Here is a 22,650-nt window from a genome sequence, read left to right on the forward strand (position 1 = left end):
TTAGGAAGTGAGGAAGACAGCATTGGGTAGAGGGAGAAGATGACCCGCACTGCAATTGTGCGGGCATCCTGGGAGCTCTTAGAGCAGGGATGACCCTTCAGAGTTGCCTTAAGTTGAGGCAGAGGGGCTGGATCTTTGCATCCTTGCATCCGTAAGTCATTGGATTTAGACTGTCCCTGCGGTAGGGGCATGGCCTTGAGCAAAGCAGTTCCTTGCAGCTGAGGGCAATTCTAATGAGGGATGCAGCTGACAGTGGCCAGCAACTGATATCCCCAACATCTGCAGGATGGATGCATGGACCCTGAAGTGGGAATCTGGGATAAATACTACAATATCCACACAGTTAATTGATATAAGTATAAAATTTCTTTTCTGACTTCGCAAAACTTGCTTTATCACCACACATAGCTTTTGTGAATACAAAGATGAAGGAGGAAAAAGGATGATCTCAGTGCAGAACAAAATTCAATGAAATGAAACCTTTTTGATTGAAACAATCTTAGCAGTTAGGAATAGAAAGCAATTGATTTAACCAGATGAAGGGTGCTTTCTCTAGCCTACCCTTTCTTTGAAGGTGGGCCAGGCCCCTCAGGTTCAGGACCCAGTCCCTAGATTTGCATGGGCCCAAGGCCACTGTCATCCATCTCAGTGGCCACAGTTCACAGAACACTCAGATTCTGGTGTTAGCGTTTGCCTCCAGGGCAGTCCCAGTTTCTGTGTTTGCTGCTGTTCTGGGTTTTTTTCCTTGTTCGTTTTTGTCTGTATGGGGCTTTTGGTTTCTAGTGATTTCCCTTCCTTTCTTGTCCGCTCAGCAATACATTTGAAAGCATATTTGTCGTAATTTATTTAGCACCTAATGTTTCACAGCAGGAAGGTTTCTCAGTGTACCTAGTCCACAGGACCGTGGAGAGCTAAACCCCCGTCTATACCAAAGGCAGTTTTTCCTTTTACTGCTTATAATGCGACTTTCAGTTTTATGTGGTTTTATTTTTTATACTTTATTTCTTGCCAAAATTCTACCCATTCACTTTTATCCCCTTCTCTCGCTCTAGCTTCTCTTCTTTAAGTCTCAGTTTTTCATCTCTGACTGCTTTTCTTTAATGGAGAATTATTTGATCATCAGTTAATTAGTCCATTTTCTGTTTTGTATTGTTCAGTTACCCCCCGCCCGTTTGGTCATATTCAGCTTTATCTCGCTCTCTTTTTTGTGGTATCTCTTTTTTTGTGGTAATGTAATGAATACATTCCATGCTATTTCTTTTTTAATGATTACTCATCCTTAAATTGGTTTGTTCTTTCTGAGCCAGCGATTTGTGAAAGGCTAGAACTAGAGACAGCCTAAGGAACTGAGTGAGGGCAGCTTGAATTTCTGTCTGTTTCCCACCACCGCCCTCCCCTGGAGAATGGTTTCTTTCTGGGTCTGACTCATTTCTCTCTCTTTGATTCATATTGATCACAGCCCTGTCGTATGGTGACAGAAACCTTGGTCTTCATCAGGTGAGCAGAAGCGGTCCATTCAGGCTGGTGACCACAGATGCTGTCTTGTTTACCTCACATGCCCACATCCTGCTTCTTGCAGAGATGCCGTGCTTGCCCACTGCCATACTGAACATCATCACCTCTGACACCTGAATGTTTCCCCAGGGCTCCCATACATCTCAGAGCTCTGGTTCCCAGCAAGGGTCACAGAGTGTCCCTTACAGTGTGTCACCTGTAGCGATCTCTCCGTGCTGCTCGCTAGACCAGAGAGCCCTCAGATCTTGTTTCTCACATCAGTGTCTCCCCCTAGCCGTGTTCAAGTTCCCTAACACTTGGCAGCCCGCTGAGAAGAGTGATTATTGGATTAGGGATGTTCCTTGCTTCCATTGGTTTCTTTCTGTTTCTTATTCTCCTTATTCTTGGTTGATTTCAAGAAAGAGAGCCTTTAGTCTTCCATCTTGATCTAGAAATTCAGGGAAGGATTATTTTAAAATGATAGAAGACTTAAACAGGTAAAAGAAGAGCTAACAGATAAAAGATCTGAGAAGGGATGAGCTAAAAGAATAATCTTGGAAGGAAAGGCTTATCTCCTCACAGACAGGAGGACAAAAAATGTGGATAACATAAAAGAGAAATCTTAGGTCAATGGGAAGAAAATTGAAGAAGTAAAGAGGTACTTGCTTCTCTGGGACATGTGGGGTCTGACACATACAAGGAACAGCAATGCACCTTTATTCATTTATTCAGCAAATTTTTACCAAAAACATGTTATATGCCATTTAGTGGGGAAACAGCAGTAAACAAGACAGAGAAGTCCCTACTTCCTGAGACTTCACTTTCTCATAAAAGAGCCAGACAGTGAACAATTGAACAACAAGAAAAAGCCTATTTTCTATCAGGGTTTCTGATAGAAAATAATGGAACAGTGGTGAGGCTTCCATGCTGTCTAAAGTAGACCTGAAGGAACAGAGGATCCAGCCACATGAAAATGAGGGAAGGACATTCCTGGCACAGAGTGGAAAATGCTGTGGTTCTGAGGCAGGAAAGCACATGATGAGTTTTAGGAACAATCAAATTGCCAATTGGAGCTTAGGGAGCAAGAAAGAATACGGTACAAGTGAAAGCTGGAAATCCAGGCAGGCATCAAATCATGCGGGCTCCTGTAGGAGTTGGGTTTTTATTCTCACATAATTACTCAGTCAGAAAAGATAATTAAGGACCTAAGTGCGGGTAAATATGGAGAAATTATAAACTCTACCAAAAAGATGAAAGCCATGAGAAAGGTATAACATCAACATGTGCTTTAGAAACTCTCTACATGGAGATTCTGGTTTTAAAGTAATTTGAGTAGAATGTACAGCATAAAAAAATATAATGTTACTCACAGCCTCATCGTTACAGTAGAGGAATTCTTTGTCACACTTCTAGGAATGAGTACTAGAAAAAAATTGTACTCTGGAACAAAAGATACTGTAACATTTCAGAGTGCCCTATGCTTCCCTGTGCATTTCTGAAGTTAACGGTGTGGCTGAGGGAAGTCAGCCAGAAGGAGAGCACCTGCGGACTCAGGATCTCCTAGATGTGCAAAGTGGGAAGACAAGGGCCGTGTCAAAATGAGGCATTCACTGTCTGCGTGGAGGCCATCAGAGACAAAGCCAGCTAGCGTCCAGAGCACACAACTTACTCTCATGCTTTGTGCATTTGGAAAGAGAAATCACAACTGGAAACATGTCTAAATGTTACTTCTCAGCAACAGTATGACCTTGGAAAGAATCGATGGGAAAGAAAATCATGAAAAGGAAATCTAGAAGCAAAGGAGTAGAGCCCAAAAGAGAATTTAAATGTTTTCCAATCAGTAATTGGTAAAGTCTGGGTACTAATAGATTTGTTTTAAAAGGGAAAGTAATTCCATAAACTCAAGTCGTGTTGAAGCTGAAAACTTAAAGATGCATTCATTTAGTTCCTCCTTCCCTCCTTCAACAGTGGATGTTTGAGATCACGCTAAATGGCCTTCATAGACCAATCTACAGATAAGTGACATTTTAGCCTCCTTCAGGGGAAATGTCTCTGTGACATCCTTTGCATTCTAATTGGTGTTACTAAACTCCAAGGAATTTCCCACTGATCAGTAAAGCTTTTTCTTAGAATTAAACCAAAGCTGATTAGCTTCAGCTTCTACTAGACTCCATATGAGAGACTCCTTACAAAAAGAGACAAAGTATGAATCCAGTTTTCTTTTGTGTTTATTTCTAATCCTTCCGGGGGGTTCAAATGAGGCCTCAATAACCACTGTAACACAAGTGTTTTGTCTGGGAAGCTTGAAGAACTCGGAAGTGACTGTGCTGCTCCCACTCTTAGTTCAAGTACAGTATTCTGGTCCTGGCAGCACAGAAGCAGCAGGTGTGTGCTGAGGAACAGCTGGCTACCAGTTCTGGCCAGAGAAGAAGCTTCTTCACAACAGTAGGACGTTTCAGTATCACTTAGTCTGTCCAAGAGAACCTATTTTTGTTCATATCCATGCCCTGGTAGTAGAGTTCAAACTTATTTTGGGTTTGCTGATGACCATACCATCAAGAGGATGTCAGTGCAGGAAGCCAAGAAGCTACCATCTGTGCAGTGTTTTTATCTCAAGAATTGTTTAGAAGGCTGCTTACTCAGTTAGCTGTACATCTTGATCTTCTAGTGTTACACTGAGAAAGGTGACTAACACTTTCTTGAAAATCACTTTGCTTTTAATAACCCATATAATTCCGTCAATCTATGGTAAGGGTCAAAGGATTGGCCAAATTGCACTATTAAGTATCGACCCCACAATGCTTTATATGTGGTAGGGACACCATGAATGATCATTCCTGGTGAACAGAAAGTTGCTCTCCAGAGTGATGTGCTGGCAAACTTTAACAACCAGCTCTCTAAGGATGAACTACCTGATTTGTAGCATTTGCTGATTTCCATAGCAGAATATTAAGAACAACTTTATAAACTCAAAAATTTAGATGAAATGGAGAAAATCTATAAAAGGCAAAAATGACTAAAAGTAACTCAAGAAAAAATAGAAAACCTGAAACCTCTATATCTATTAAAGAAATTGAATTCACAATTAAATCTTCTCAGAAGAAAACTTGTAAGTCCAGATGATGCCACTGGAGAAGTATATCAAATAGGTAAGGAAGAAATAATACCAACCTTGCACAAAGTCCTTCACAAAATAGAGGAGAGAACACTTCCCACTTTATTTTTTGAGGCCAGCATTATCCTGTAACCAATATTAGAAAATGACGTTATGAGAAAAAAAAAAAACTAACTAGACGTTGATATACTTTATGAATAAAGATGGAAAAAATTCCTTAAAATATCAGCAAGTCGAATCCAATAATATATAAAATATTATAAAATTAAAAATTAAAAAATTAAATAAAATAATTAAATAAAAAAAGATCATCATAATGACCAGGAATTAAAGGTTGGTTTAACATTAAAAATCAATTTCTGTCATTCATCATATTAACAGAATAAAGGAGAAAAAAATATATGGTCACCTGAAGATATGCAGCAAAGCTATCTGAAAAAATTCAGCACTCATTCATTATATACATAAATTAAGAATAGGAGAGATTTTCCTCAACTTGATAAAAGACACCTAAGAAAGACCTGCAATTAATATTAAACTGAAATGTTGAGAAACTGAACACTTTCCCTAAGTAGGGAAGAAGACAAAGATGCTCACTCTTCATCACTTCTGGTCAACACTGTGCAATAAGAAAAGAAAAAGAACGAAAAGGCACACAAATTGTAAAGAAAGAAGAAAAACTGTCTTCATTTGTAGATCGTGTACATATAAAAACCAAAAATAATTTATAACATAACCACTCAAATGACTAAGTGAATTTAGCAAAGATACAGGATACCACGTCAATATACAAAAAATCATTTGTGTTTTTATATGCTAGCAAACAAAGAATGTGAAAAAAAAAAATTTAGGGCTTCCCTGGTGGCGCAGTGGTTGAGAGTCCGCCTGCCGATGCAGGGGACACGGGTTCGTGTCCCGGTCCGGGAGGATCTCACATGCCGCGGAGCAGCTGGGCCCGTGAGCCATGGCCGCTGAGCCTGTGCGTCCGGAGCCTGTGCTCCGCAACGGGAGAGGCCACAGCAGTGAGAGGCCCGCGTACCTCAAAAAAATAAAAAATAAAAAAATAAAATTTAATGCTGTCTACAATAGCAGAAAAAACATAAAATGCTTAGTGGTAGACTTAAAATATGTGCAAGAGCTGTCACTGAAGGCTACGAACATTGAGAAATTAAAGATCTTAATAAATGGAGACATAAATTATGTTCATAGGTTAGAAGACTCAATATTGTTAAGATGTCTTTTCTCCTCATATTGAATATACTGATTCAGTACAGTCATAATGAGAATTCTAGGGGGATGTTTTTGTAGAAATTCACAAGCTGAGATTCTAAAATTTAAATGAAAATGCCAAGGACTTAAAATAGCCAAAACAATATTGGAAAAGAAGAGTAGAAGCATCTGGTAAGCAGGAATCTAAGACGGCCCAAAGATTCTGCCCCCTGCTACACAGGCCTGTATAATCCCCTCCCCTTGAGTATGGAAGGGGACTTGTGACTGTGATGGGATGTCGCTGTCATGATTAAATTACACTATGTGGCAAAGGTAAAGGGATTCTACTGATGGCTCCATCCAGGATTGAAACGGTTTCATGCCTGTGCATGGACACCCAGGCCACATGTAAAACTTTGGTTCTCATCCTACAGGAATAAATACCCCTTAACCATCTCTCTGGTCAAGGGATACAAACATTTATTGCACAGTCAGTCTTCCAGGGTCAGACCCGAGAAGGAGACCCACACAGGCCCTGAGGCATACTTGTGTCTACTTAGGCAGGAAATTCCAGGGTCATGGTTTCCCAGGATGTGGTTTAGAAGGGGGAGGGGGTGCAGGCTCTGGGTAGACCAGCCACTTGGACCTGGGATTGCCTCACTCCATGGCGAGGGAGGAGGTTCCAGGTGGCTGGAGCAGAGCCTTCCAAAGCAGGACATCTCAAACGTTTATGTGCATAGGAATGACCTCAGGATCTTATTAAAATACAGGATCAGAACATGTCAGGCTGGGACCTAGCATTCTGCACATCTAAAAAGCTCTCAGGTGGCGTGGGTGCTGCTGACCCATGGGACCACACTTTGCGTAACAAGACTGTAAAGCATGGAGCCCACACAGGTCTGAGGGCAGGGAACACTGATATTCAATACACATGAAGTTAGTAGTGGAATGAACAAACCCAGATTGCGGATAATTCAAAAATTATTTGTTGTACTTGGAAAGAGCCTGACGATAGTTAACCTTAAGCTAATAATAGATGTTTTTTCCTTTTTTCCTCTTGTGCATTTATCCACTGGGTGAAAATAGTTGCCCCAAAAGCAGGATAAATAACTGGGGACCCTAATCTGGTATTAAAACTACGTGTGTTATCTACAGTTGCCTATTGTAATTATCATTCAGTGTGTTTTATGAATCAATGAATGTTCATAACGTCCTGGGTTTTAAGGGTGAATTTTTTTTCGGGCTAAGACTATCCGTGTGATAACTGACGTACTTCTAAAAGAACTTTGGAATCCTTCTGAGTACTAGCCTTGAGCTATAAACACCAGGAGTTTTATAAAAAATGGCAATAAAATTTATATTATTAATAAAATGTCAGGGCATGGATGACTTACAAGAAATGAGATAAAATTGTTTCTGTTTAACATTCATGCCACATTTTATCATTCCGTAGTATTTATTATTTTGACACATAACTCTGAAGAGACTATGAGACCTCCCTCTGGGATGGTTCATTCCCTTTTCTACATGCTACATTTATAGACTATTTACAAAAGCATTCATTTTTTTAAAAAAAATTCTATGGTGAAGGTTAAGTCCTTGGGCCATTCATTTCTTTATTTTATCGGAGCTTCTTCTCTCACCATTAGTTTGAGGAAAGGTAAGATAATAAATTGAGTACTCTCCTCGCTTTTTTTGATGATGTTGCTGATGGGTCAAAATGAACCTCTGGAATCCAGATGAATTTATGAATTATTCATAAATTAGGAATCTTCCTTAACTGTTCGTACACTCTGCTTCTCAGTGTCGCTAAAGCCCCCGCTTAGGCTATATAAGTTAATACATTTGCTGGAATTGTGACTTTGGGACATTTTATAGTAGTGATTTCAATGCTGTGAGTGATGAAATAGAAACTTGAGAACGTGAAGATTAATTTAAACCACATGATGGGTTCAAGGAAAATACACTACAGCTTCTTGAATGTGTTCTAACGCTGTACAGTGGGGAATGGGATCCAAAAAACCACCAATGAACTTTTAAACCCTCTTGAGAGGAATCAAACCAACACACTTAGCCCTGGAAGGGAGCTGTTCCAGATGTCAGAGAGGCCATCTCTCTCTCCCTCACAAACAGAGCCCTTCGCCTGAGAGAACACAGTTGGGAGATCAAGGAAAGAGGAGGGACCCCAACAGTTACCACTAATGGGATGAAGTTAGAACAATCTTTGCAGTTATTAGCTGGCTTACTGATTTGTCTTTCATTATAAATTATAGTTTTGCTGGGTTCTTTGAACAATAGATAACCAACAAATTGTATTCTGTGGACGGTTGGTGCCTTTGAAATAAAGGATCTCTTTTTCCCTTCCAGTTCGTTGTAGCGGTGTTCTGGATCATTTATGCCTATGACAGAGAGATGATTTACCCGAAGTTGCTTGATAATTTTATCCCAGGGTGGCTGAATCATGGAATGGTAAGTGGACTAAAACAAATGATTTCCTTTTATTTAAAAAAAAATCTACTAAAGAGCTGTTTTCTAATTTAGACTGTCCGCAGAATCTACCTAAATAGCTGTGAATTGAAAATTATAATGAGAGAGTACAGTTAGAGAAGAAAACTGAACATAAATAAAAAATGTCTTCTCATGAAATTGAGTCACTATTGAAACTACATAGTAGATGAATCCATAGTTTATAAGAGGTGTCAGTGGTGTTCAGTATAATACAATTGGCTCACTCCAGGACGGATTTAATTTCTGTGCCATTCAAAGGCTTGTCCCCTGTTGAAGACTAAGGATTGATTCCCACCTGCACCACTATGGACACCCCGTGCCTCCTCCGCTTCCCATCAGTGAGATTGTGTTGAAAGTAACCAGTGTACTTGGAGAATTTCCCCTGGAGGAGAGGCAGGGCTGTTACTTTCCTGGGAGAGTCACAGGCGTTGGAGGTGTCCTTAGCAGTGGTCGTCCACCTTGTCAGGGTCTGCCCATCCCAGGGTATTTGCCTGCAGCTTTGAGGTCTTTTCCTTCTTCTCAGTCTAATTCTTTCGGATGCTTTAGCAATGACGTTACTTTCACAAGTTTCAGATCAAATACTTTGGCTGGTTTGCACATTGCTTGACAAGATTTGAGGGTATATTTTCTGCAGAGAAATTTTGTGTCATCTTCCCTTTCCACCTCTGGAATTGAGCACTGTTTTAACTTAGTTAACTAATTAACTAAGAAGCCTGCATTTTTTTGGTTACGTCAGTTTTTAGAATGTGTCCCTGGGTGCTCCTAGTGAAAAGGGCAACCCATGACAGAAATTATAGGGGAATGAAGAACTGGAAATCACGCATCTGAGGTCCAAAGTAAGTGTTTCCCTTCTGCCCCCAATTTTGGTATATTTTAAGAAAATGCTGTGTAGTAACAAACAAACATTATTGTACTGAGGGCCATTGATCAAACCTTTTGTAAGCCAACGCCTCAAAAGTAGCACATCTCAGAGAACTGGAATTTTCCTCGAGTCCAATTAGAGCCACACTGTCGAATGATTAACGTGGCACCTCAGGTCTAGCTACAAACAAATCTGTTGGGTCTTGTCAATTAAATTGAACCAGGAGCCTGACATGGTTACTCTGCCTCTCTCCAACTTTTTGCTTTTCTTGAATGTGGAAATGCTTTCATAACTCCCAAGTCTTTGCAATCCTCTGCCCCCAATGCCCTTCCCATTCTTCACTGGGAAACTCTTGCTTATCCTGCCAGCTTGTATACTGTCTTCTTCATGGAGCCTTTCCCCACTTTTACAAGCCGAGTTTGCTCTGCTGTTAGCTGTGCTGGCCCCACACTTTCATTTCTCCATGGTACATGTCTGCAAAAATGTTATACAGCTAGTGCAAAATGGCAGCCTTCGAATCCTGCGTCTCTGCCCAGCCACCTGGCATATAGGAAAAGCAGTACCTAATCATTAGATTGATGACTAATGCAGTACAGCCAGTCCCCATAATTCTTTGCCAGTCAATACTAATAACTACTATTTTTCGATAACCTACTGTGTGCCAGGCTATGTAATTTAATTTTCACAGCGGTTCTACGAACAAGAAATTATTATCCCTTTTACAGATGAAGAAACTGAGGCTTAGAAGGTTTCTGACACCAGAAGGGCCTTAGCTGAGAACAAATGATTACATCATGTGCTATAGAAGAAGAGTCCTGGGCAATCTGGCCTGTTGTCTACATCCCTAAACTGTACAGTGTTACCTTCTGGTTAGAGAATAAATCACAATCTTTGCAGATCCTGGCACCATCTAATGTTGCGAATGAATGGTTTATTAAGTTTGTATGAAGTTATTAGAACTTCAGCTGGACGCTCCTAATTTTCCCTTGATTCACTTTGATGGGTTAAAATTCTCACTCTTGGAGAAAAACACTACTTAGAAATGCAAGGAGGATTTGAGTGACAGAAATATTTAGGAAAGGGAAAAATAAATTAACGAACATGTCAAGTCCTCTCAGATAATATGAGCTCAATAGGTTTCTTTCCCAATGAATTTTGTCTTAGAAAAGCTGAATGACCATTTCTTGGCTTTTTTCATGTTCCAATTTATGGTTCCAGAATTACTAACAAAGAAGTTGCATTTGATGGCTGAGGAATATTTTGCAATATTAAACAGTTTACATTACTCTGAATATGTATATGTGAAACTTTAAATACATCACGCATAAAACATGGTGCTGATGCTTTGGATTGGCAATTAAAATATGAACATTCAGTGCTGCAATCATGAATAATTTAATCTTTATAAAAAATGCATAATATGATTTATGAAACATCAAAAAATTAAATCAGCATTTTCAGCTTTTTAAAAATTGTATTTAATTAATTATAGTTTGTATTTGCCTTTAATTTTAATAGCTACCTCTGAATATCTAATTTTAACGTATGAAAATAATTCATTAAAATTTTTACATTTATTTAATGTTCATATTTTGATGAAAACACTCAAGTTGTGTACACTTTAATTATAATTAAATTTTATTTTTAATTGATATTTTAGATTAGTACTGTCAGTAGAGCTCCAGTTTTGTAAGAATTTCCATTATAAAAACATATTTAGTGAATTTGCTGAAATGAAGGCAAGAAAATAAAATTTGGGGATATTTATATTATACTAAATATTTACATTTGTAATTTATAAATTTTACTACTCATCCAATCATATTTTTTATTTTGTTTTACAAAAATATATCTAAGAATGTAGGAGGATAGAACATATTTTATTTAATACTGTCTAGTTTAATTTGTAATCGTCAAATATTTCTGCAAATGGTTTACGGCTCTCTAGGCCTGCTCACTATCATTGCCTGCTTAGATCTTTATAACTACAAGAATTCCAAGAGAGAATGTACTCTGTTCTTACGTATAGAATCATATTCATTGTTTGAAGAATCTCAACATAATTTCTAGGGATCCAGAGCCCTGAACCACAGAACTGAGATGCAGTGTATAAGTCTATCATGACACCATTTCAGGAGAATCATCAAGTCAGTCTTGAATTTGCAGCATTCAAACAGGCATAAGAGAAAACTTACAGGGTCTGAAATCCACAGGGGTTTCAATTTTGATTTACACTAAAGTTGCCAAAAGTTAGACATGATTATAACTAAAGGAAAATATCCTATCTCTTTCTTTCCATTGTCTTCCTCTTTTCTCTCAGCAAGCAATCCTAGAGTTTATTTGCAGAAGGGAAGAGGAAATGGGTGAATAGAAGGGTAATACACCCTTGCTGTGTAAACACTAGCTTATCTCCAGGCTGCATTAAAATAGCACACACCCACACACCCTCCACACAAAGAATGTTAATTTACTACAACTAAAAATACAAACATATAAAGTATAGCACATTTATTTATTTGTTTGTTTATTTATTTATTTGATTTTGGCCGCATTGGGTCTTCGCTGCTGCGCATGGGCTTTCTCTAGTTGCGGCGAGTGGGGGCTACTCTTCATTGCGGTGCACGGGCTTCTCATTGTGGTGGCTTCTCTTGTTGCAGAGCACAGGCTCTAGGCGCAAGAGCTTCAGCAGTTGTGACACGCAGGCTCAGTAGTTGTGGCTCGCGGGTTCTAGAGTGCAGGCTCAGTAGTTGTGGCGCACAGGCTTAGTTGCTCCGTGGCGTGTGGGATCTTCCCAGACCAGGGCTCGAAACCCATGTCCCCTGCAAAGGCAGGTGGATTCTTAAACACTGCGCTACCAGGGAAGCTCCAGTATAGCACATTTAAATGGAGTCAGTTCAATATCCAAAATCAAAAATTGTTCTGTCCTTGCAACCCTATTTATCTTTGTATTCCCAGAAATTCAAACAGCATACCTGCCCATTAGGTATTCACTAAGTGTTGATAATGTAAAGGACGTTTGTGTAGTTGCTTTTGAAACTTAGAAGAATGTCAAGTTCACATTTATTTCTTTCTATCACCTTTTATTCTCAGTCCACTGAGAATCAGACAAAAGAAAAACAGAAGTGATATCAGCAAATGAATCAGAGTTTCCAAAATGTAATGAGAATGGTCACAGATAGTTGTGGTAGGATTCCGCATGGCTGCCACATATGCGGGCTGAGCTTTGGTTTAATTCAATCTAGCAAACATTTTTTGAAAACCCACCACATGCAAAGCACCCTGGTAGGCACTGTGTAGTTACAGGATGAGAAAAACACATGCAGTTTTAAAGGATGGGAAGGGCATGTTTGAAGTGGATGAAGGTAAGTAAGAAAACAGTTTCCCAGACCAACAGACTGTTCACTCGGGCAAGGAGAAGCACTGTTGTTACTCTGGCTTGTTTCTTAGTTGCAAAAGTAGAACTGTGAACATTTCTCTAATGCTGATTATAATTTTAAAGCATTGTCAATGGAGTAAATACACTTTAAAAGCAATAAGTAAATAAATATTTAAACTCTAGAAAAATTGCAGACTCTCAGTGATGCTATAACAGGAAAAAACCAACAAGACAGTCTCAGCTTATTGAAGACCTAATTAATGTTTATAAAGTGCTTTTGAGAATGCCAAGCACGGCAGAAGGTTAGAATATTATTATTATCCCACAGATCTTTAAGCAGACATGACCTAGATGTTCTTCTAATCACAAGAGGAGTTATTCATTCCCCATATAATTTATCAGGAGACAAAAAAATAAATCCCACCTCTCATCATGCTTGATTTGTCAGTTGTTCTTGTTATATGTAACTGATCCTCAAGAGAACCTTAATTTAGGCAAATGTTTATTCTGTTCAATATTACTTTGGCATTTGGTAATTACCAAAGTTTTTGTACATCTGTCTTTCCCAGAAAAGAAGGCATTAAATACTGCTTGGATGATCATTGGTTTTGCAGGAACTCAAATTTGACATTATTCTTTTGGTAAATAATACAACTTATAGAAATTTTCCTTTTCTGGGATAAAAAGATTATGCATTTCATGACCCATGGAGTCTGCCACCCTGATATTGGATATTTCATAGAATAAGTTGTTGGCTGAAAGAAGACCTTCTTTTTCATATGAAAAAACTACCTTTCTCAATTTTCACAATATATTCTAAAGTAACTAGAAGATATCTGAAAATTTTCAAAAATAAAAGTAAGACTGGAACAGAGGTCAGGAGTTTCTTGGGAACTTCTTTCCAAGGCTCCCAATGGACCTCCCAAAGAAAACAAATAAGACCCCAAAGAACAAGAAGGAGAGCTACATCCACAGTGAGGCAGATACATTCAGAATTATTGAATACTGTTCTCGTCCATAAGCTTTTCTCGTGTCAGATTTTACTGATTTTAGCTTCTTCCATTGTGAATTTTCATTTGTGGTCATTAGTTCTACCAAGCCCAATGCTCCTGTGTTAGATATTGCCCGTCTAAAGTTTGACATGAAGATTCGATTATTCTGTCTCTTTTAAATCAGTAATGGATTTTAAGGTATTTTATTTTAGCTTTTGTCAATTTTCTTTCTTATTTTTTATTTCACCTGGAAATATTGTAAATTGAGACAATGTATTCTTTTAAATGATGTTTGAGAAATCTTTGAACGAGTTTGTGAGGCAGAGACGAAGAGGGTTTTCTGGTTCCACATATGAGGAGCTTGGAAGTTGCAACTCCATCATAACAGGTAAAAAGCTAAACAGATTGAAAACATCAACAACTCTTCTTGGATCCATATGAGAAGGGAGAACATAGAGCAAACCACTGCCCCAAGGTTAGAGAGACAGACAAGCAAATACAGAGAATTACAACTAAACTGGAGCAGAGTCTCCTGAGCGGGAACCAGCACCCGGGGAGGGAAACCTGAATGGTAATTGATGGATTACTGGAGGCTCACAGAGGACAACCTGAGAGTGAGAAAGTCCAGGGTGGCCCAGGCATAGAGAGGTTCCCACAATATTGTGAGATTACCTGCAGGAGCTCAACCAGATTCCCACAATAAGTTTCAGAGAAACATCCCCTCATGCTTCCAGCAGAGGGAAGAGAAAAGGAACCATTGTGAAATACATCAGAACACTCAGCTCTTAACAAAGCCTGACCTTAATGGAAACTAGTTAATCAGAGTCTAACCTGCTGAGGTATCATCAGAGCCTAACTGACCTGGAAGGAGGGACATACCCAACTCCAGCTGGCTCTAGCCTTCCTGTCCTACCTGAGGGGAAAAAAAACCCCAAGAAACACTTGGGAAGTTCATAGTCCAGAGGCACAGTCTCACTGAAAGACTAAGTCCTAATCATAGGACTGTAGAACACTTTTCCTCCTCTGACACCTCACCACCATATTACTAAAGGCCTTTTATAGGAGTTCCTTTTACTCAGTACATCATGTCCGGCTATCAAAAAAAAATCACAAGGCATACCAAAGACAACAAACACAATTAGAAGAGACAGAGCAAGCATCAGAACCAGACATGGCAGGGATGTTGGAATGATCAGACTGGGAATTTAGAACAACTCTGGTTAATATGCTAAGGGAAAAAGTAGGCGTCATGCAAGAACAGATGGGCAATGTGAGCAGAGAGATGAAAATCCTAGGAAAGAACCAAAAAGAAATGCTAGCAATAAAAAACAGTGTAACAGAAGTAAAGAATGCCTTTGGTGGGCTTATTAGTAGACTAGACACAGCTGAGGAAAGACTCTCTGAGCAGGAAATTTATCAACAGAATCCTCAAAAACCAAAAGGCATAAAGAACAAAGACTGAAAAAGCAGAACAGACATCCAAGAACTATGGGATAACTACTGAAGGTGTAACAGATGCATGATGGGATTACCAGAAGGAGAAGAAGGAGAAAGAAACAGAAGAAATATGACGAGAATTTCCCTCAAATTAATCTTAGACCTTAAACCACAAATCCAGGAAGCTCAGCGGACACCAAACAGGATAAATGCCAAAACAAATCAAAACAAACAAACAAAAAACCCTACGCCTGTGCGTATCACTTTTAAACTACAGAAAATCAAAGGTAAAGAAAAAGTCCTGAAAGAAGCAAGAAAGAAGAGGAGGAGATAGAGAGGCTAGGATGGGGAAAGGGAAAAGATAGGGAGAAGAGAAAAGGAAAGGAGGGAACATCATGGGTGAGAAGAGAAATGGCCACGACAAGGAGGGAGATCGAATAGGAGTTGAGAAAGAGGAAGACTGGGGTGGGGGGGAAGGGAATTAAAAATGTCCTAGGGTAAAGAAGACACAATGTCACGGCCAAACCACACAGTTTGAAACACCATATCTCCTTCATAGCTTCTTGAGCTTTGGGGATTAATTTTTCTCTCTTCAGTGCCTGGCATAGTCCTTGGCATAGTATAGGTACTCAATAATCATTTGACGAATCAGTAGATGTTAGTAGATTGAGCTGGCCTCCTTTCTGTTCCTTGAGCACACCAAGCACTCTGCTTGTCTTGGAATGCTCTCCACCAGAGATCTGCTTAACTCACTTCCTCCCCCCCCTCAAATCCTTGCTCAGTGGCACTTTCTCAGTAAGGCTTATGCTGAGTAGCCTATTAGGCCCCGAAGCCACCCCATCCCCCCGGAATCCCCGTACCTTTCTCCTTATCCCCCTCATGGCACTTACTGCCTTTGACATATTATATGCTTTTATTTATATGTTGTGTTTAGAGCTTATTGTCCATCTCCTTCGCCTAGAATTTAATTTCCACAAAGGCAGGGATCTTTGTTTTAGAGACTGATTTATCCCTAGCACCTGGAACAGTACCTAATTTATTGCATGAATGAATCGACTTTATCAATATTCTGTGTCTGCATTTTCTCTTGTTCTCTTTCACCCCACTCTTTCTCGTTTCCCCTCCATAATTGTTGACAGAGAATGCAACCCCAAACCATTCACTTTTTTCCTACCCTGTATTGTACTTCCCTTTTCAAATTCAGCTGCACTGCAGCCAAATCTTGCATGCACGGCCTGCTGTCCCCCCAGAGGGGCTTATTGGTTGTACATATATTGTTTCTCTTACCTGAAAAGGCCAGATTGATGTCTGAAGAACACACCATGGGTCCTTGGAACATCTAAGAGCTACAGGCCAGATAAGTAATAGCCTGGGTCAAATGTATTAAAAAGCTCTTCCATATATTGATTGCTTTATTTGGGTATTTTTTCTCTAGGGTAATAGCCAGATGGCTTTTTAAAGTAACTTCCTGCCATCGCAAATTCCTTTGTAGAACTGATTTTCCATGCAAGGGTAGAATTCAAGGCTAATATTACTTGGCTTATACTCTGCCCTTTTTCTTGCTACATTTAATAGATGAGCAGGCCCAGCAGTAGTGTGAGTTCATCAAAAGGTCTATAAATTATATTCAGATATTTTGGGGTCAGCAAAACCCAAAGAGTGGTTTACTCAAGTTTTCTTACCCCTAATCCTTAAATCCATAGATATTTCAAAGTAAACTTCATTCATATGTTTCCCATTCATCTGCCCTTAGCTCTTCATAGTTGGGGGACGGGTGGGGACAGGCAGGCAGGTGTTGTCCTGGGAACTGGCTTCCTTCTTCACTACCACAGACAGATCATTCATTAGCCACAGACTTAACTCCTTGGCAGAAGTCCATCCCTATATCCTTTCCAGTTCCCTTTTAATTGAAGTTCCAACCTCAGCAAGCATCAGTGATGGCTGCCAAAGAAAGTGAAGTGGGAGAAAAGCTGCATCTTCTGCCACAGAGGCACAGAATGCCAGAATCTTGGACTTGAGAAGTGACTCTAAAGATCATCTGGTCCATACACCATGTGATACTTGAATCACTTGAACAATATAATGGCAAATTCAGTCTCTGCTTGAGCATCCCTGATGATGGAGCTTCAGTAGTAGGCCAAGACCATGGGGTCTTCAGCTTAGGAAAGACTCTCATAAGGAACTGAGCCTTCTGTTCTTTTTAAGTCCAAATCTGCCCAGTCCCTTCATCCACTGTTCAAGATTGAAACACCAGTCTTATTTGTTCTCCTCATGTTCTCTTCCAAAAGGGTCTCACTCTCCCTCATGACTTCAGTCTCTGCCCTACAAGAGTTACTCCCAAGTCTGTACTTCTGGTCCAGTGTCTCATAGGGCATCACACTCTGCATTTGACACAAGGACCTTGAGATAAACATATCGAAACAACCTCATTAACCCCTCCTCTAAATCTTGTAACCCCATCTTGCATCTCCATCTCAATAATGGCAAGATGCATCTAAAAGCTCCTTTTCACCAGACCCCTCAGGGTTAGTTGGCAAGCCATATCGTGTATACCTCCAAAGTACCTGTCGAGTCTACCCCAGCCTCCTGACCTCCACCATCCTTGCTTTGGTTCAAGGCTTCATCATCACTCAACTGAACTGAGGCAACAAGCTCAATTCATCTCTCTCCTCCCCACTGTCTCATCACCAGACCTGTCTCCGCACTGCTGCCTCAGTTACTTTTCTAGAAGAACTGAAGGTCTGATGCCCCCTTCCTGCATTTCTTTCTCAGACACCACCTATGAGTGAAGCAGTCCAGAGGCTCCTCGGCATCTGAGTAGGTCTTCTCACTGCACTCATGACACTTTGTTTATACACCTATGTTTTCTATCATCACATTGTTTGGTTACTGTTCAGTTACTTGCTTACTCCTCCAATTGGCTATGAGGCCATAAAGGACAACAAAATTTTTTATCCTTTCCTCCAAAACCTAGCATAGTGTCTGGGATTAAGTGCACACTCAGTAAACATTTACTGAGGAAATGGTATACACACCCTTCATCACACTGTCTCCCCTGAGCAGGCTTCAGCTTGTCTGGATGTGTCTTCACACTTTCACATGACTTGGCAGGTGCGGTCGTCCTTGCGTGTTAGTGTTGTCCAAGCTTCCATTAACTTTTTCGGCAGTTTCACTGTTCTCTACACTAAAGCTTCCACATCATTCTTACCTGACCAGTGTGGTTAAGCTAAGATTTAAAGTTGTTGTTTTTGTTTTTCCACAAATTGCAGGACCCTAAGACGTATTCCTAGGGAATTCCAGCTTGTTAAATGCAGTGCCAATACGGGATGGGCTCTGGGGAAGCTGCAGGACTAAGAACTTGAGGATCATTGAATGGATATACTGGGGGTTAATAAAATGATGTATTCTTTGTTTTGAATTGCGGTGCCTAAGTTTGTGTCATTGAGTTGAAGCTGCTTTGGAGACAACACTCTGAGTCAAGTCAGTAACAACATGATTGATTTTTCAGAGCAGTAAATTATAACCACGTTGTAACTGTGCGTGGAGAGGATGGTTGATTCCTAAGGTCAAGACAGGTATTTAGATGATGATGACATACGTGGTGGCAGACAGGAAGAGCAGGCAGCAGTAACTGTTACTGAAAATGACGTCCACTTGTCCAAGCTCACCCCGCTGGCGAGGGGACTAGCTGGGAGTAGAATGCTGAGCTGCCTGACCCCACGGCACTTACCCTACCGAGGGCCTCTCTCCATGGAGCTTTAACATCGAGTTAAAGAGATGTCTTTCAACATGAATTGTCGTTATAGCTCACAAACGTATTTCATCAAGACACTGGTAAACATGCTTGGCATTTTAAATTATTTTCCTTTTCATCTAAGCAAGAGTGATTTTTTTCCTATTGTTCTGCCATATCCAGATTCAGAGAAGGAGCTTGCGCCTAATGATCTAGTTAAGGTATGTTTTAACCTAAGTGCAAAGATTAGCCCTGATTGGTGGAAATGTTTCCCTTTAATGCAAACTTTTTCATCCTTATCAAATACATTAATTCAAGTGAGCTGGTAATAGATCTAATTATCTTATAGGTCCACGTGCTGCTGTTCACATTGCTACTATCTATATGTGTAGGGTAAAAAGATCGATGTTAATAAACATTCCTTTCTATACGTCCTTGTTGCCGCGACCGCACACACAGCAGAATGTCTTTTTTGCTCTACTCTCTTTCTCACACCAGGTTAACTCAAAAAAAGCCGCTCCGTTTCTGTTTGCCGCACTTCAAATAGATGCAGACCTGTGAGCCACCTAGAGAAGGGAACTGAACCAAGTGACCTCCGTAGTTTTCTCCAGTTTTAGTATTCTGTGGAAACAGTTCAGTGTATGCGATTTAAGAGGCTAATCAGAATAGCATTCTCTGCCCAACAGTCTTTCTAAATTTCTCTGCCGAGTTCCACTAGTGGGGAATTTAAAGCTTGTGGGAGTTCATGAGATTGTAGCCGTGGAAGTACATAGCCCAGTGCCCGCCACATAGTAGGCCAAATAAGTGTAAATCCTCGAAAGTAGGACGGGAAAAGATAAGGCAAAAGAAAATAAAGTAAATCCCTTGGCTAATGATTTCAGCTTATCATCATACAGTAAGTAACCAATTAGCGTCAAACTGTCTAAAACTTCCAGGGAAGGTGCCCTGGTGGAAATCTTGTATTTGTAGCAACACGGAATTTGTATATACCCCTAACCTAAAAAGTTAATGAAATTCCTTAAAAGCTCATATAAAATGTAAACTATTTATCTTTGGACGTAGACTTCAGACCTTCTTTATTTATTTCTAAGCGTTTGCCCTCAGTTGCACTTCTTGAAAAGAACTTTACTTAAACTCAGAATTTGCCTGCTAATATTCACACATATGGCAAATATGAACTGATCAGACCACAGATATTTTGCTGCATTCCATGGTGTCTCATTTATTTGTTTAATTTGCAGCTATAGCAACTAGATTCCACCACTTCAGGCTTTCACACAGACCTACAGTCTGATTAGCTTGGTCAAAGTTTGGCACTCAGCACTGTTCTCAATTGAAGACATATGCACAAACTCACTTACCACATTCTTTAACCCGGCTTTCACACTGGGTAGAGATGTAATATTTGCATAAAAATATGAAAAGCCACCGTCTGCAAGGATAGTAGGCAGCTAAAAGATGCAGCAACCTTCTTTTCTGTAACATTTCAAATCTTCAAGTTTTCTTGGCATGCTTTTCTAAAGCCCATCTGACTCTGAAGCAGGCTGCCTCTCCACAGAAGGCTCACTCTAGCAATGACTAATGGATTGACCTGGTGCCACGCTACTGCTGCTCTATGCATGCTGCTCTGCACAAGACGAGCATTTGGAAATGACCTTGAAACGAAGTTTTGCCAAGTTAGTGAAATATGGGCCTTCAAGGAGTGCCATTTCACCAGCCCTTTCCACAAGGGTATTCATCACATTGTCAAAACTTGGCCCCTTCATTTGGTATTGGTGTACCATGAGTGTTGAACGTGCACGAGGAATGATGCTCCCTCTTGATTTTATTAGTTGCACTTTGTAACAGGTTGGAAAAATCAGGTAATGGTGAAAATTGGCTTCCCACTGCTGTTCCTCCTAGGTGTTTCCTTTTCAAACATTTGCTGAAAGAAGGGAAGATGCTTAAAGGATCCAACAGTAAGTGGGGAGATGGGAGCTTAAAATGGAGGGTTAGCTGCAAACGGGGGCAAAGATGCAGGTGGTGGATAAAGAAAGGACAGTAGGAAGAAGTAACTCTCTGTGCTTGAAAATTGCCCAGTTGATATGATTCCATTTCATTGGATTTAGACTCCAGGCAGGGAACGATTCTTTTATCTCAGTTTGCGCACCCATATTGTAATCTGTTGCAGTTGTTTAAAAATGTTCAGCGATGTTGACATCAGTCGTTGCTATACGGATTTCCGTTTTACTGAGTGGTGTGTTTTAAGTCAGTGCCCAATGTCTCCTTTTGATTGCACTTCTCATGCTGGTGAAGTTGGCTGACATTTCAGGCTCTGGATAATGAAGCTGTGCTTTAACCTTATTTGGAAGTCAGTGATCAGGCTGCTGGATTGGTATGACTTGGAAAGGTCCCCCTCAGCTTCCCCTCCTGTGACCTCGCTTTGACCAACATGGGACAGTTGCGACAGTCCAAGTTCAGGGCAGTCAAGGTGGGCTGTTGGAAGGACATTGGGGAACAAGTCATTTCTCTTAATTCATTCTTTTTTTTTTTTTTTTTTTTTTTTTTTTTGCGGTACGCGGGCCTCTCACTGCTGTGGCCTCTCCCGTTGTGGAGCACAGGCTCCGGACGTGCAGGCCCAGCGGCCATGGCTCACGGGCCCAGCCTCTCCGCGGCATGTGGGATCCTCCCGGACCAGGGCACGAACCCACGTCCCCTGCATCAGCAGGCGGACTCTCAACCACTGCGCCACCAGGGAAGCCCTTAATTCATTCTTAATTCTCTTAATTCTTCATTATTTCTCTGAAGCCAGCTCTCAGATTTTTATGCAAAATCAGATTCTATACTTCTTTTTAAAAAAGAAGAAAAGACCATTCAACCCCTCTAGAGTTCCCTGAGGAGACTGTAAAAGACCTTTGGCCAGTCTCATTTTTTTTTTTTTTTTTTTTTGCGGTACGTGGGCCTCTCACGGTTGTGGCCTCTCCCGTTGCAGAGTACAGGCTCCGGACGCGCAGGCTCAGCGGCCATGGCTCACGGGCCCAGCCGTTCCGCGGCACGTGGGATCTTCCCGGACCGGGGCACGAACCCGTGTCCCCTGCATCGGCAGGCGGACTCCCAACCACTGCGCCACCAGGGAACCCCCCCCCAGTCTCATTTTTTAAATGCTGATAATCCTCCCTAAGTAATCCTGGGAAACATACATCTATAAGATCAGGACAACACACTGTCAACAGCAACTTCCCAGAACATTCCTTGTTACTTCATCTGGGATTTTTCAATAAGTAATTTGATATTTCTGTGAGTGTAGACCGGACTCACTAAAATGAAGGCATTTTTTCCTTATAAGCTCAAGCCTTCCAGACTCATCATTTTGTAGAGTTACATAAGTAAGCCATACAACTAAGCTAAAAGTCTAAATTATAGAATATAACTAGTGCAACACACCTTCTACAGCGACTTACGTTAAAACCAGTAATGCATTTGCAAAACAGTTTTTGCATGCAGCAATTTTATATTGAAATCAAGTTTGGTGATTTCATTAGATTTTACTAAGTGTCATATGCTAAATTATTTGCTTGTGAATTTTCCTTCTCCCCAGTTGCCTGTATTTGGAAAGTTTGCTTGAATAGTTCTGGCATAGGAAACTCAGAAAGATTCCTTTATCTTATCCTGTTTTCTTTGTCTGTATTTAGGAAGATTTGCTTTAAATTGCAGTTACTACCTTTTTTTTTTTCCCCCCACTTTTCAGTATTTTAAAATGGAGAACATAATTTGCCAAATAGCCCTCATTCCTAATATAAAGCGCTCTCATATTAACATGACTGATTTTTAGTGTATTTCCTAAAACATCTCTCAACTTCTTAAATGAAGTAGGACTGAAAAACATGAATAAAAGACTGAAGGAGGAAAGATAAAAGGAGAGGGAAATGCAGCAGGGAACATCAC

General features: G+C 40.3%; 1 protein-coding gene across 1 annotated transcript in view; it reads left to right on the forward strand.

Moving 5' to 3' along the window:
* The window catches only part of AIG1 (androgen induced 1), a 233,898-nt gene that overhangs the window by 82,241 nt on the left and 129,007 nt on the right, over positions 1-22,650 (forward strand). Inside the window, exon 3 of the mRNA XM_030853304.3 lies at positions 8,186-8,287. Within this exon, the coding sequence (XP_030709164.2) occupies positions 8,186-8,287 (102 nt within the window). The remainder of the gene's footprint in view (positions 1-8,185; positions 8,288-22,650) is intronic.

Source organism: Globicephala melas, chromosome 14 (assembly GCF_963455315.2).
Source record: "Globicephala melas chromosome 14, mGloMel1.2, whole genome shotgun sequence".
Taxonomy (NCBI): Eukaryota; Metazoa; Chordata; class Mammalia; order Artiodactyla; family Delphinidae; genus Globicephala; species Globicephala melas.